We start from the raw sequence: 15,160 nt of genomic DNA, 5'->3' as shown, positions 1-15,160 counted from the left end.
TAACTTTTTTCCCAGGAAAACATCACATTCATCCCACTGAGGTGAAAACAAATTATAAAGCTAAGATTTCCCATAGAACTAAAATTGCCCAATGTTTTTGGCACTGGAGATAAATGAACAGCTAAGCTTATTTAAATCCCTGTAGGAAATACCTGCCAACATTCACTTTGGCTTGAACCAGTCCTGGCTTGTTTTAAAGTTTGGTACTGTGGTTTAGATTGGATATTAGGAAAGACCTCTTCACAGAAAGGATTATCAGGGACCAGGGAAGAGGTTGACTCACCATCCTAGGAGGCATTCAAAAGATGTGCAGATAAGGCACATAGGGACATGGCTTAGTGGTGGACTTGGCAGTGATGGGTTAATGGTTGGACTTGATAATCTCAAAGGTCTTTTACAACCTAAGTGGTTCTATGATCCCAGATAAACTCCAATGGATGTCCTGAGGAAACCTCACAGCATAGGACTGTTGAATCCAGGCTGAAAAGTGAGGCAGACTTTAAAGGTTTTACCACCTACCTAAGTCATTGCCAAATAATATTTAGGATATAATCCCAATCAGGGAAAAAAAAATAAGGAAAAAAAGTCTTGCACTAGTGAAAAAGCATCTTCCTTTAATAAACTCAAAGTCTTTTTCTGACTGACATCAATAACCCTGCCACATATAACACAGAATCACAAACTTGAATGAAACTTGTCTGAAGGCACATCTGGAAAAATGAGTTAAAAAACTTGACATATCTAAAATATTGTGCTTTTAGACATATATCTGTAGGAGTGCATGAGTCAACAATATATTTTGTGACTAATAACAAGCTTTCTGACATATTGTAGTGCATTAATATATAAATGACCTACTTTGAACTGCCCTCTCCTGCATTCAGTCTCCTGCTGAAACTCTCAAATAAATACATTTTAAAAACCCTAAATGCAGGATCTTTCAGATTTCTGGGGGTTCCAGAAAAATGCACCTTATTATTTTTGACACTAATGTACTTTAGGAGCAACCATCACACTTTAAATTGCTGAGAGTTATGTGCATTTCCCACATTCGCAACAAACCACAGCCACAGAAAGCTGCGGTCGGTGTTCATCTGACAGAGGCATCCTCTCCCTGGAACCCTTCAGACAGCCAGCCACAAGGCAGACTAAAGGACAGCCTGCCCCTCCAAGGAATTCTAGGATTTCTTCAGTGGCCTCACGTGCACATGGATTTGGAAGAGGAATCTAGAGAAATACAACTTGAAATTAAGGGTGACTAGAAACACCAGCCTCTTCCTGATGTTGGATTGGAAGACAATTCTAAACAGGACTCCTCTGCTGGGGAAATGCAGCCCAACCCCAAGAGATCTGTGGAGGATCTGAGCTTCAGAATTACCATTCTTTCTTCCAGGAATGAAAAAATAGGAGATTTATCTCTGTCAATCCAATTTAAATGGCAGTACAAAAAGATCTACATACAAAGACCTATCAGAGATGAGAAGAATGAAAATAAAATAATACTTTCCATTTCCTTTTGGATGAAAACAGATTTTGCTCCTTCCAAATTCACTCTACAATCTCCTTTCCAAATTTTGCCACCAACTGGGACAGCTGCTGAGTAAGAGCCAAAATGCATCTGAGGCACATGTAGCACTCAAATTTTGAACTTCTGCCTTTCTTTTCTTTCCAAGTATAGGCAACTGTCTCACTAAGTGAACACTAAAAAACACCCTTGGAAATTTACATGCTGCCATTATTGCTTTTCCATTAGATTTACTGTGTTCTTGGATTAATCTAACTATTCAGACTAAAAATTCAATACTTAGGCCACTAAAATCTTTCTCTTTGGGTTTTTTTTTCAGGCCGGGACAAGTATAGATCCACATTCTAATCCTGCTACTTTTAAAGGCAATAACAGTGGATAAGTTTGCAGCATATTCACACAAATGGTGAGGATAGGGAATTTTTTGTTTGCTAGTCTGTTATAGTTAAAAAACCTTTTTTTTTTATGAATTAGTATTTGCTTTCATGTAATACAGGTAAAATGTACAGCAGTCAGATGGGAATGACAACTGTACAATCAGCAACATTTTCAGTAGCAGAAATTATTAGTGTTGCTGAGATAGGATGTATAGGAGCTGGCATGAATTTCTTATTCTTTAAAAGAAAACCATGCAAAGCTCATGCACACAGACATTATCACCAGAACGCAGCTCTTGGATAAGATTGAAATCTTGCAGTTCTTTCTCTATCTGCTGCTACATATGCAAGTATTTCCCTGGATCTGATGTGAAGAGCAATGCTGAAGTTTGATTTGGCATTTAATTCCACCACAGGAAAGTAATAGTAAGAAGAAGCTAACCATGCATCCTATACCTAAATTCCACTGAAGTCAAGTACAAAGTATTTTATTGAAAGAGACATGGATCTAAGCATGGATCTAAGCATGTATAACCTCTGTTTAGGATATACACCTTCATAGAGCTGAACTCCATGAAGAAATGTTTATGCTCAAGTTACTTTTTATTCGAATGCAGCACACTCTTTAGTCTGATATGCAATTAAATATATTTACTTACACAACAGAAAACTTTCACTGCCATTTCCTCATCAAACTGTCCAAGGATTATCCGAACGTCATTACCCTGCAGATTGAATAAAATGTGTGGCAGTTAAATGCAGTCCCAGCTTCCAGACACCACTCTAATTGGCCATTCAGATCATGCAGGGAGTTAGTAGAGATTACAGCTGCAGGCAGAATTAACACAGAACTATTTCATCTTCTAGAAGTTCAAGAACTTGAAGTAACACGAAAGAAAAAAAAAAAAAAAAAAAAAAAGGTGAGGTGTAGAAAATGATTAGGCTATAGTACTAATGAGAGTAAAACTCATACTGCAGTCAAATATTAGTATTCAATAACATTAAAATATCAGATGTTCTTTTGCTTCCTTGCAATATTTCTTCTGCAATTTTGCACATTAGAACCAGCTGAAGACATAAGCTTATAATTGTCTGCATGAAATAAAACTGTAAAATTAAGAAATGAGATCAAATGCCTTGATATTATGCCCGCTTTAGTAATTTTTAAAGTTTTTATTCATACATCTTCTCTATAGTCACTATAACACATTATCAACTCGCTCTCTACTCCCTCCCACCTCCACACATTAAAAAAAAAAATCATCACAATTTAAGAACCTATAACTGAAGTCCAAAACCAATTTTACTTTCATACTTAGAGAGATATTAAGAGAGTCTTCCTAAATTCAGGAGCATACGCAGAAAAATATTTCTCCAGGAACAGGACTAACCTCTTCCGAACATGAAAAATTACTTCTAATATGCATAAAACACACTTTTATGACTTCACATTACCTTTTCTTTCACACAAAGGCAGAGTTCTCTGCAAAAGCTTGAGCAAATCTAATTTTTCACTTCTTTCATATGAGACCTGTTTTGAATTACTAATAGCTCTTTCCCACTCCGAAGAAAAAAAACAAACATATGATTTGGTATGATTTCCAGTGGCAAAAACATTCAAGTTTTAATTAAATCAATTTGTCAAAGATTTTTAGCTCAGATAATTTCACTGTTTATTTCCAGTTCAGCAGAAAATATTATGATGGACAGTGCAATAAGATATTAGAATGCCTCTGTAATTAAATGCATGAAAACAGTATCACTCTTAGCTTGGTTCAAATAAAAAATAATGTCATATGCTTTGCTCATTCTGAACCTCTGCATTTTCAGTAAGCCTGCTTCTCTTCATTTTTATATTTAGGCACAGACTGATAAAATAATGTAAATCTTTTTTGAGTGGATTAGATTCTTTATAAACAAATCTAACAAGGTTACATGAAGCTAAACAAACAAATTACACAAATTACAGCAATAGTATTACAGTTTTTGTAAGGACAATAAATAGATTTAGGAATTATGCACAAAAAACTCACCGCATCTACTATTTCTTTTTTTCAGTTTTAAAAATAATTTGGTTATTCTTGGAACCTCAGCTCTGAGTCACTTGACTGCTCCGAACATAAAAATGCAGACTTAATATTTGAAAAAAAGAGTAGCAGAATTTGATTAAAAAAATAAATGGCAGAGCACCTAGTAATTAAACTTAAGATTTGAAGAAATTCCTTTCCATTTTATGACATGATGAGAACAATTAAAAAACCAACCAAACAAGATATGTAAATTGTATGCTTCATAAATAATAATCCCAGAGTGCACACGCAGCAATGCTGCCCACTGGCTGTGTGACAACCTTCAGAAAGAAGTCACAGCATCTGTGGTGTGTGGTTTCACACCTTAAGACATTACTTCCACTTGATTATCACATAATTTAGTATGCAATCATGTAACCAAGGAATCGTGTGTCAGAACACATATAATTTAGGAGCTAATTTAGGGAAGTCTGTATAACATTTCTTCCTCTTTCATGCATAGCAGTCTTCCTCTGTGCAATGACACACTCCTCAGCCAGCCTCTTCCTCCTGACCTCCATTTTTTGCATCCCCTTCCATATTTTCCCCAGATTTGTTCTTGAAGAATTGCATTCAAGATTGCAAATAAGCCTAGATCCATTGGATGCCAGGCTTGGGTCTGCTGGCTCCATCCCATGTAAGAGATGCTGAAGCTTCAAATTCATGCAACTGCACATAGCTCAAGTCCCTGGCAGAGGTTTTATCTGCATGGATAATAAAGCCTGCACCGAAGTGTATCAGAGCTAGGCTCATGTCAGTGCTCGTGGGTCAAAGTCCACATTACAGACTCATGCAATAACATACATCAGATGCTTGCTGGGCATAACTTTTTTACCCCTTCATTCGTACTGTTAACTAACTATAAACCAGCATGATTTCCTTGCAAGGATATACTATTCCCTCACACAAACGCTTGCAGAATGATGCAAGTTAACAGTGGAACTTCCTCACAGGGATCAAAAAGAATCACCTGTTGGATCCCAGCAAGTGTCAAGTCTCTTTTTCAGAGAGCTGTAAATTGCTTGCATGGAGCTAAAACATATTTGACAGAAGAAGTTTTAATTAATGGAACTAGGCAGGTGATCTACGAGATGATTAAAAACATCCCAGGGGGAAGGCAACTCCCAAAACTGCACTTACATAAAAAGACCAATGTTTAGACTGTTTGCCAGATGGTGAGCTGTCATATTTACTCTTCCCAGAGATTACAGTAGCAATATCAGCATTTAAGCTTTGCCCCTCAGTAAGAAATCCATATGTTCCCATATGGATTGAAGTTCAAACAAGAAAATGAAGAACAGTTACATTTCATTTACCCACAGTTGTGGCAAACCCTGCATAAAAGCACGTTTTATAAATTAAGACTATAGCACAACCTCAGAACATAATGATTCTTTTTCTCCCTTCTTTCTTTCACATAGGTGAGGATATAATTTGGCTACTAAATATAAAATGTATTTGGTAGCACCAGGAGATGAGTAATATAAACCCTGAAGAGAGTGAGGATCAACACATCTAAGATGCTCTACTAAAGGATGAAGAGCAACTTGTCTCCTTCACTGCCATTTCTAACAGCCTCAGACACGAGACACTCTTTAGCCTTTTCAGGGTTTTTGAGTGATGCATATTATGTTGGAATAGGCAGCTATTTTTTTCCAGCCTTCAGAGCTTCCTTTCTTTGATGAGATTCTAATCTGTCTCATTTCTAATGAATAACAGCACAATGTTGTATTATATAGCTTTCCAGAGAAGGATTGCTACAATATCTCATCTGCCAGGAAAAGTCAATGTCTTGGCAGGCTCTTTATGAGATACCTAAATTGAATAGCTCAGATACTCTGTCTTATTCTCTACCATGCATCTGACAGCCAAGAGGTTATCAATAAATCTACAAAAACCTGGGTAACTTTGACAACAGAGGTATGCACATGTTCTGCCTTCTAAATGCTTGGATGTCCACTTGAAGAACTATAGATAAGCCTCTGACCTTAGCTATGGAATCACTGATGGTGAAGGTGAACTTGAAGACAATCAACTCCCACCATCATAACATGACTAGAATTTTTTTGTCCTACATGTAAGATACAAAAAAGTTGGAAGCAGAAGTGTTACTGCTCTTACAGTTTGTCTGTGCATGCTTAGAATTTTCAAGCATTTACATGGATGTACAAATCCATCCCTTTCTCTGAAAACAAAAATGAATTTTAAAGATATCTTTATGCTCAAATTTACCTTCTAACTGTGCAGTCAATGCAGTAGAAATTGGGTGATACTGAAAGAAACATAAAATATATTTCCGCAAATCATACCAGATTTTCCTGTTTTCCATTCCATAATCATCAATTTCATTAATTTAAATATGTTTGTAAAAATAAAATTTATTTCAGGTAAGCAGACACCAGTTTACATATATGAGGTTTACATGTTCAAGAAAGGAATGAACAGTTTTGGAATTGCTTAGCTAAATTCTGTGTCTCACATGTACCCAACAACAACCTACCTTATATTTCTGTCCAGAACAAACAGTTTTCTGGATAATTGCTTATTTATTTTTTATTAATTTGTTTTGAAGGAAATATTAAGAGATAAAAAATATAGTGTTAGCTCAGTTTTCTGGTATTTTCCCTGCAAAACAACCCAGTGTGTTGCTGATACAGAGGAAAGCTAAAATTGTTTCTTCTGACTTCCAGCCTAAAGATCCATGCTTAAAATGCATTTTTTCTTGTTATTACACCAATGCTAGTCAAAAATGTGGGCTTGACTGTAACACCTACGGGAGTCTCTTCAATCCAGACAGGTTTCCAGACAGAAAATACAAACTGACTTAGTCTGGACAGACACAAATGGCTTTCTACAAACATAATCTTTACCTATTAGTACTTTAAACACTCAGGCTTACATCTCTGGATTGCGGAAATAATAAAGTGAACTTAGTTTACCACGCTCCAGAACATTTCCAGCTTCAGTAGTGGCCTAGTCTTACACAGGTCAACATTCTTGGTTAAATTTTTTTAACATAGTTTAGTTTATTAAGGTTTTTTGGTAACCTGTTTTACACATATTTAAGCATTTGCAGGATTGTGGCTTTGATTGTGTGTCATATGTACTTGATGCCAGAAACAATTTGATCCTCACCATTTAAAAGTGCTTTCTCCAGCTGTTCAATCATTTTGTTCCTGTGCAGTTTAAGATTCATATCTCCTGTGTCTAGTTTACTGCTGGTTGATATTACTGCATGGTAATGCTAAAATATAGTTTTAATTTTATGAGATGCCAGAAGTCTAATAAATCATTATTATAAGGGAAGGATGGGAAATTATTCTGCTACCAAATTTATTTTTCCTTCTTTTTTCCTTGTGATTCATTTCAAATCATGCAGATGATGTTAGCAAAGAATTCAATTTAAAACGTGTAATGAAGCCAATGGAAAGAGGCTTAAAAGGGTTCTGGTTCCAAACCTCAAGAATTTTCACATGAATATCACTATGACTGAGGCTTTAAGTGCAAACATTAAGCCAGCAACAACTGTCTTTATTTAGTATCACTCTTGGGAACTATTAAAAGTATTTTTTACCTTCATTTATTTAGACCTTCATAAACTTAAAAAGGACTAGCCTTCAAAATGCCATTTTTTTATACTATTATACAATGGAATGTAGTAATACATCATTCTAACACACATTTTGTTTCCTTACTCTGCCTCATAGGAAAAAAAAAAAACACACCACTTTCTCTTTTTCATCGAACAGCAACACATACCTTAAGCTTCTTTACACTTGTGCAGGGATCATTGGAAAAACTCTCAGTGTCTGAAATCTCGATGTCTTCGCCATAAAGGACGCCAGTCAGATCATTCCTCACCTGTCACAAGTTGAGAAAAAGGCAAACTGGTGAACCAAGAGCCAGTGAGAAGGAAGCAGATGGACTGCATTTTTATCTGTAATGACAAGAATGATCTTGAGGATGATATATGCACCCACATAGTTTTTTCCATTTCACCTGAAATGTGATCAAGGCGCTATTTACGACCACACTCTGCCATCAATGGCTGTACCATGTAAAGGACTTTACTGTGTGTGGCAAAAATAAGCTCACACACAGCCCCACAAATTGGGCTTCCACTTCGTGTCGTGGAAATGGACAATTCTTCTGTATTTCCAGGGCTGTTAGGACCAAGAACTTTGTTGTAGCCAAAGTGATGTATGAGACTTTTCAAGGGAAAAGACTCATTAAGGAAACTCTTAAACATTCTCAAATACTTATTTCAGCTGGTCCTAGCATGAATCAGCAGAGCTTAGCTTACATCACTTAAGGACTGATAAGGCCTCATGAACTCCTCTGTGGACAGCCCCTCTCTTAGACCACTCATCACACCATGGGGCAGGAAGAGGAATGGTTGGCTTGAAGGTGGTACATGCAACCACGTACTAGGTAGGTTTTTTTCCCCTCTTCTATAGTGGCAAGCCTGTCCTCTTTGAGCTGTCTAATAGCACAAAGAAGCCAGAAAACATGCAAAGCAATATGTCTTTCTGATTTAGGGTTTTTCCCTTGTAATTACTTTAAGTTTTCTGTCTTAATTGCTGCTGGTTTTCCTCCAGCAAAACCAGTTTCACATTACTATTCCTAACAGATAAGCAAAAATAATTTTAATCTGCAACATGATTACAGAAGAAATTAAGAGAGTGGCACACCAATTTTAAGTTAATAGAATTATGAGCACATCAATTGCAGTGATTGTCTGTTTAGTTTGTTTGTAATAGTAGAGATAGGAGAAGCAAATCATTGTAAAACAGGTATCCACATGCAAACACAGAAAATAGAGGATGGAAGATATGTGATATTAAACAGAAGAATTTAGAAGCCTGTGTGACATATGCAGATACTTTCTGATGATATGGGTCATTTCCTGACAATCATCACTACACCAGCTGCCTTAATTACTTCTTTCATGGCCTCTATGTAATCTTATCCCCTTTAGTCATGCTTTAAAATTACTAAGAGACATTTTTTTTCCTTTATAACCTTTGACAATGATTAAAATAAATGGACATATAAGTAACTTTTTATTAAAAATTGTTTTATCTCAGAGAAGCAAGTCAGACTGGTCAGCTTGCCAAGATTTGAGTTACATCCTTTATTCTTTTGTGATGTTACAGTTTTTAAACACATTCTGTGAAAATGTGTCCACAAAAAGTGATCACTAGTGACTTCTTTTTCTTCTTCTATACCAGTAAAACTGATTTATTCCTATTTTAGCTCCAGCAATGCCATTAACTGCTCCTTAGAAGAGAGGTGTTTCTCAATACAAAGAAAAATAGTTTTTGTAAAACAAACCATCAGTGATAACAAAAGAAAACAAACGTCTCTTGATCATAGTTTAGCCAAGGTCCAAAATCCTTCTATCTATTGTAAGAGAACATTAGAACTATAATTTGCTACTGACAAGAACTAGCATTTTCCTTACTTAATATCAATGTACTTTTCAAAGAATACAACTTGTCATATGCTTCTACCCAATACTGTCCTCCTTTCTTCTGTATGACAAGAGTTTTTTCATTTCAGATTTGCTTTTTTTATATTTTCTGACCAATTCTAGTCAATCTTTTAATCAAAGAAAGTCTAGATTAACATTACTCAGCTAAACTGAGCAGAAGACAGCTGATTTACCAAATACCGTCTGGTCAAATTAGACCATTATTAACATAAGAACAATGTAAAAAAACACTTATTAATTGTTATTAATACTTATGGACAGGCTTCAGTGGTGGGCACAAGGCTGATGATTATAAAAATTATACTTCAAACTGTTTACTGACTTGTTGGGATTTCATCCTTTCAGAACTTTACACTTGAGGAATTAAACTTTGTATGTTTGGGGGTTTTTCTTAGCAGCACTTATTTAAATTCAGCCACTAAGAAATTTCTTTGACGTCTCCCTTGGCTCATCTGCTAGAAGCAAAGTATCTGTGGCTTTCAGAGCTCCTAGACTTTTCATTTATCTACTGATTAATCTCCCAAAAGACATACCTTACTAGATTTTGTGCCAAAGAAAATCTTTTCCCTGTACTGCTGGAAGCAGATATTTGCTGTTTTCCAGATGCATCTGTTGTGGAGATTTTGCCAAAAGAAGAGTGTTTCTTTCTCATTATCCCAACAAGATATCAGCAGTTTTGTAAGAATTTACAAGGTTTTTCTAAAAGACAATGTTTCCTTTCAATGCTCTGACCTATGTCATACACAACATCCTGTGTCCCTGATCTGGGAGCATTTTTACTGTATTTTCCAATTTTTGCTTTCTATTTCCATACTTTTTTCCCCCAACGACCTCAGGTTCTTTTCTTCCTTTATAAATACTCTACATATATCATGGAATGGAAACTTGGTGGTTTTTTTTTCTATAGAGGTTGTTCACTTCCTTCATAAATATTTAACTACAAAATCTTCTGATTTGGATTTAGGTCCAAAGTCAGAATTTGCAAAGCCTCACCTCCGGCTCTAGAGCTGCCAATCCTGATGCAGACATTCCTATTTGGATGAGATCTTTGAAACTGAGAATACAAAATGCTGCATGTTTTGTTTTAGCAGATGCTTGCAATCCTGGAAAGCGTATCACCAGCAGTTTTAGTACAAGCAGTTTTAGAGCTCAGCAGCAATCGTTTCATTCCACCAACTCCAAGTAAAGAGAACAGTAAAGTACTGTGCTTCTGGGTTTTGTTGTGTAAATAGGATCATTTTAACTTTCGGAAACTGCTGTACAAAGTGGTAACAAAACTGCATTAAGTTTTTATGGGGATCCACAGCTGCTAAGAAAATTTTGCACCAACTATAACACAAAATCAGTGTAATTCCACGGGGTTTTAGACCCTTGTTAAGAATTTAATGAAGGCTGTAGCTCTATGTCTCTTTATATCAACTTTATGTACTTTAAAGACAGCAATATTTCATTTTCCCAAAACAAGAACTATCAGCCTTGATCATCAATAAACCTAAAAATTTTCACAAACTAGTGAGAGACACTTTTGCACTGTTCTGCCTACAAAGCTAGATGAAATCAGTATTTCACCATACTATGTATTTAATCTGTGGTCAACTGCAAAAATTACTGGGCTGCAAATATATTTACTCATGAGCAAGTTCTAAAAAATTAAGAGTTTGTAAGGAATGCTTTTGCAGGAAGAAAAGGATGGCCCTTTTGCTCTAGACAAAAGAGAAGATGGGATGCAAGAGAACTGATTTTTCTCTCATTCTTCCAGAGCTGCTCTTTTATTCAGCTCCTATGAAATAAAGTTTTAAAGTTTGCCACCAAGTCGGGCTGTACATTTTTCTTGTGAAGTGGATGGCAACAATACTTGCCTACCTCATAGCTCTTGTATCAAATTTAGTGTTGTTTGAGAGGTGAACAACAAAGTCCCTCACCCTGCACCTGTGAAATAAGAAATACAGGGATTTTGAGGAATAAAGAACTTGCAGTGCAAAGGAAGAAATTTTACTTTCTCTAATCTCTAGCAAAATGAGAGTAGACAGGAGAAATAAGCGGGCTGTAAAAATGGTGAGTCAAGAGGAGATAAAATTGCAACATACTATTTGTAGTCTGTACCAGAAAAAACACATGTAGCTCGAAGAAAAGGAAGAAAATGTTGAGGAGCAGCATGGTCTGGCTCCCTAAGGAAGAGGGGGACAAGTGCACAGCCCTTGAAACAGGGACCACACCAGCCAGCAACCCAGCAAGGGGTGCAGGACAGGCTTGGAGAGAATAGCCAGTTTCAGCCAGGAGGTGACACCTCCACACAAGTTCATGGTAATAAGGCAGGTTCAGTGTAAAGCTGGGAAGGCAATCTACAAGTCTGGAACAGGATCAGGTCTGGTAAAACAAACCAGGGTCAGAGAGAATCCATGATTGCTGGGCAGGTCCATACCAAACTGACAGGACAGGGTCCCTGCCAGGCATAGCTGTAATGGAGAAAATGAGAAAGCAGCACCCCACAGCATCACGAGGGCATGGACTGATGGCACTGAGTTGAGCTGAAATGGGGTCAGGGATGGGTAAAGAGGGGAGGGGTGGTGCAGCCCTGGGGGTCTACTCAGGAGTAGAAAGGGATTTGCTGCTCTCAGAGCCCCAACACCAAATTTTGGTTGTTTTTTACATGAACTCTGTAAGATGATTCTCTGTGTACAATATATAAATGACCCTGTCCCTCACAAGGATACAAAATGTGCACACATAGTGATTTTATTTTAGGTGAGAGGAGATTGCTCACTTTAGTGAGATTATGAGTGCAAGCACCTTGTGATTGGTAGTAAACAGTTAGCATCCATTTGATCACAGTATTTCATTTTTTTGCAAGCCAATTTTATCTGGGTTTTTTTCCCCAAGAAAATAGTAAAAAAAGGTGGTATTCCAGATGACCTGTCAATCTAGTGATGAAAGTTTGGATTTAGGGGTCTCCACTCACCAACATTTCAAATCAGGTTTCAAATTATACCTTTAAAGGCACAGTTCACTCAGTTAATCCTAACTCTGCCAGTTACAAAATGAATTTAGTAATTTTTAGATTAATCATACTACTTTGCTTTTAACAGATATTTCCGATGACCTTTTGGTTCACTAAAGCTGCATGTAAGTACAGCAAGCTAAATCCTTATCATTCAGGGCAGTCTAATCCCACCAGATGTTGACCATAAGAGATGCCTAACAAATGAGAACTGGTCAGACCAGATGGATTACACAGTCAGATATTTTACTAAGAATTTCGGTTTTCCAGAATACATAGTGCTGTTTAAAATGTTAAACTGTAGGAGTTTCAGTAGAGACACATACATACATGTGTACAAAACAAATGCTTGAATGATAAGAAAAAAATTCCTCATTACATGGACAAAATGTAAATGGTGAGTAATTGCATAGGACAGATTACAGTTTTTGGGATTAGTAAAGATAGAGGTCTCACCACATACGATGTGTTACAAGCAAGTATAATTATCCCTATTTCCATTCCAATGGAACACATTACTCACATTTAGAGGCTTAGAAGCATTAAGTGAAAACTTACATCCAAGAAATACTAACTGCAGAGATACACTTTCATGGATATATACACATCATCTGGGACCACAAAAATGAAATAGGTGGTAGAACCTTATTTGAAGCAGAGAGACAATGCAAAAATAAAAGATGAAGCAAAATACACCAAGAGGAAACAGTGAAATATTATTTTAGCTAATAAGGAAACTCTTTAGGAAAGAATTTCATTTAGAGAAAAACTAAAAAACTAAATGTGTTTTGTTGTGTAAAGGAGAAATTAAATCAGAACTGCATTGGATTTCCTTTTCTGTTCAAAAGAAATCAAAAGAAATTTTTTAAAAGTACTGTGTTTATGGTTTTCATTGTGACATGAAGGGAAGAAGGAACCCCTTAATATTGGATTTTTACTTGGGTAAACTGCCACAGTACGGGCTTTCACAAAAATATTACTTTTTTCATTGAAGCAGGATGTTAGTAGCTGGGTCTAACCTGAAAAATAATGCAATCAGTATTAGTCTCCCTTACAAGAAACACCCACATATTTCAGACTGAATCTTTCAGACTACAGTAATAATAACACTACTCATTATATTTTTGTTGTATTTGTATTATAGCTACATATTCCAGTTAAAAATGTTAATTATCCTCCTTTCTGCCTGGAATGGCAGTATGGTGAATATGGTTTCACATAAAATCTACATATGTGTGACTATCAAACAGATCATACCAATTTAAAAATAAATCTCTATGAAGTCACCTACCAAATGCTCTAATTTCCTCCCAAATTCTCTAAAGGAAGAAATTTCCTTACTTTGCCTTTCTTGTGTTTTTGATCACAGAAATTAAACATAATCAGGAACTCTGATGTTAAACCTACCAGTTGTGTCCAAAAAGAACTGATAGGCATGCAGGGTTCTTCTGGTAGGGGGGAAGTTAATTAGGGGGCTTTAGGGTGACCTACAAACAGACCAAGTTAGAAGGTGATTTCTCTCCAATAGAGATAAAATCAATTAAGCTTATCAAGAGGTGGATCAGTTGCTATGAGGTATTTGAAGAAACCAGCATATTACAGTGAAGTAAGAATTTATCTAGGAAAAAACCCCAGGGATCTGCACTATAACAAAGTACGAAAAGGTTAAGTTCCACTTAATCTACAGGCATATTAAGAGCATACACATAATGTTCAGAAGGACTTTGAGCAGTGTGAAAAAAACCCTTTCTCTTCACTAAGACTGGACACTAAGACAAGTTAAAACACAATTCAGAAGTACAGAGAAAGACGAAAGGAAAATATACATAATATTTCCTTACAGGGAAATATACCTAATGCATTGCCAAGCCAGAAAGGATCTCTAAGATAGAAGGCAAGGATTGAAAGTAATGATATATTCTATGAGAAATAACATCTTTTCACTTGAGGAGTTAAGAAGCACCAATGAACAAAACCAAAACAGAAAATACACAAAAAATATATTTCTGGTTCCTTTACTGTGAGATAGCATCTGCAGACCTGAGGATAATGTGATTTCTGATGGCTTCCAGGGAAATAGGACAACCATCCTTCTACAAGTTTATCAGACGTGACTCATAGAGATTGCAGAACAAAATTAAAGGGTCTGGAGGTTGTAATATTATACAACAGTAATTTTCATGTCAGGTACTATGAAAGTAAATAGGGGCCATATTGAGAATAGATTATTTAATAATTCATAAACCAATGCCAGAAGTGCAAGTAATTTAGTGAGAATTTAGAAATGTTTGTTTATTACAGCAAGGGAATGCAATAGGACTACTGAAGCTAGTGGAACCATTCAAGTAACTGGGAGTGCTGAAATAGCCCATATTTTATCTTGGAGGGAATGTGGAGGCAGACAAGTAAAGGCGCTCTATATTATTATGTGTGAAGTGCAATCAGAACATCAAATGATAAATATAGAATACACCTGCATCTTCTTATGGTAAATTAAATTTCACAGGGTTTAGATATGAGTTTAGAGAAAAAAAAAAAACTTAAAGAAATTTTAGGAAAAATGAAAATTAATTAAAACCCCCTAGAATACATAGTAAGACTGCTTTACATCGGTGAATTTAAGCTAGCCTAGGAAAAAAAATAATAGAAAAAGATGGAAAGTCTCATGGTACTACAGAAATAAAGAAAAAAATCACA

The 15,160-nt window shown here is 36.1% G+C and overlaps 1 protein-coding gene across 1 annotated transcript in view; it reads right to left on the bottom strand.

The window, feature by feature from the left end:
* Positions 1–8,340, bottom strand: part of GABBR2 (gamma-aminobutyric acid type B receptor subunit 2) — a 244,100-nt gene extending 235,760 nt beyond the window's left edge. Inside the window, exons 1-3 of the mRNA XM_066313731.1 lie at positions 8,275–8,340; positions 7,731–7,832; positions 2,562–2,627 (exon numbers count right to left, since the gene is read on the bottom strand). Of these exons, the coding sequence (XP_066169828.1) occupies positions 2,562–2,627; positions 7,731–7,832; positions 8,275–8,340 (234 nt within the window). The remainder of the gene's footprint in view (positions 1–2,561; positions 2,628–7,730; positions 7,833–8,274) is intronic.
* Between the last annotated feature and the right edge of the window lie 6,820 nt (positions 8,341–15,160).

This window comes from Sylvia atricapilla, chromosome 1, assembly GCF_009819655.1.
Source record: "Sylvia atricapilla isolate bSylAtr1 chromosome 1, bSylAtr1.pri, whole genome shotgun sequence".
In the NCBI taxonomy this organism is placed as follows: Eukaryota; Metazoa; Chordata; class Aves; order Passeriformes; family Sylviidae; genus Sylvia; species Sylvia atricapilla.
Note: the sequence above shows the minus strand (reverse complement) of the source record. Positions and strands in the feature narration are given on the sequence as shown.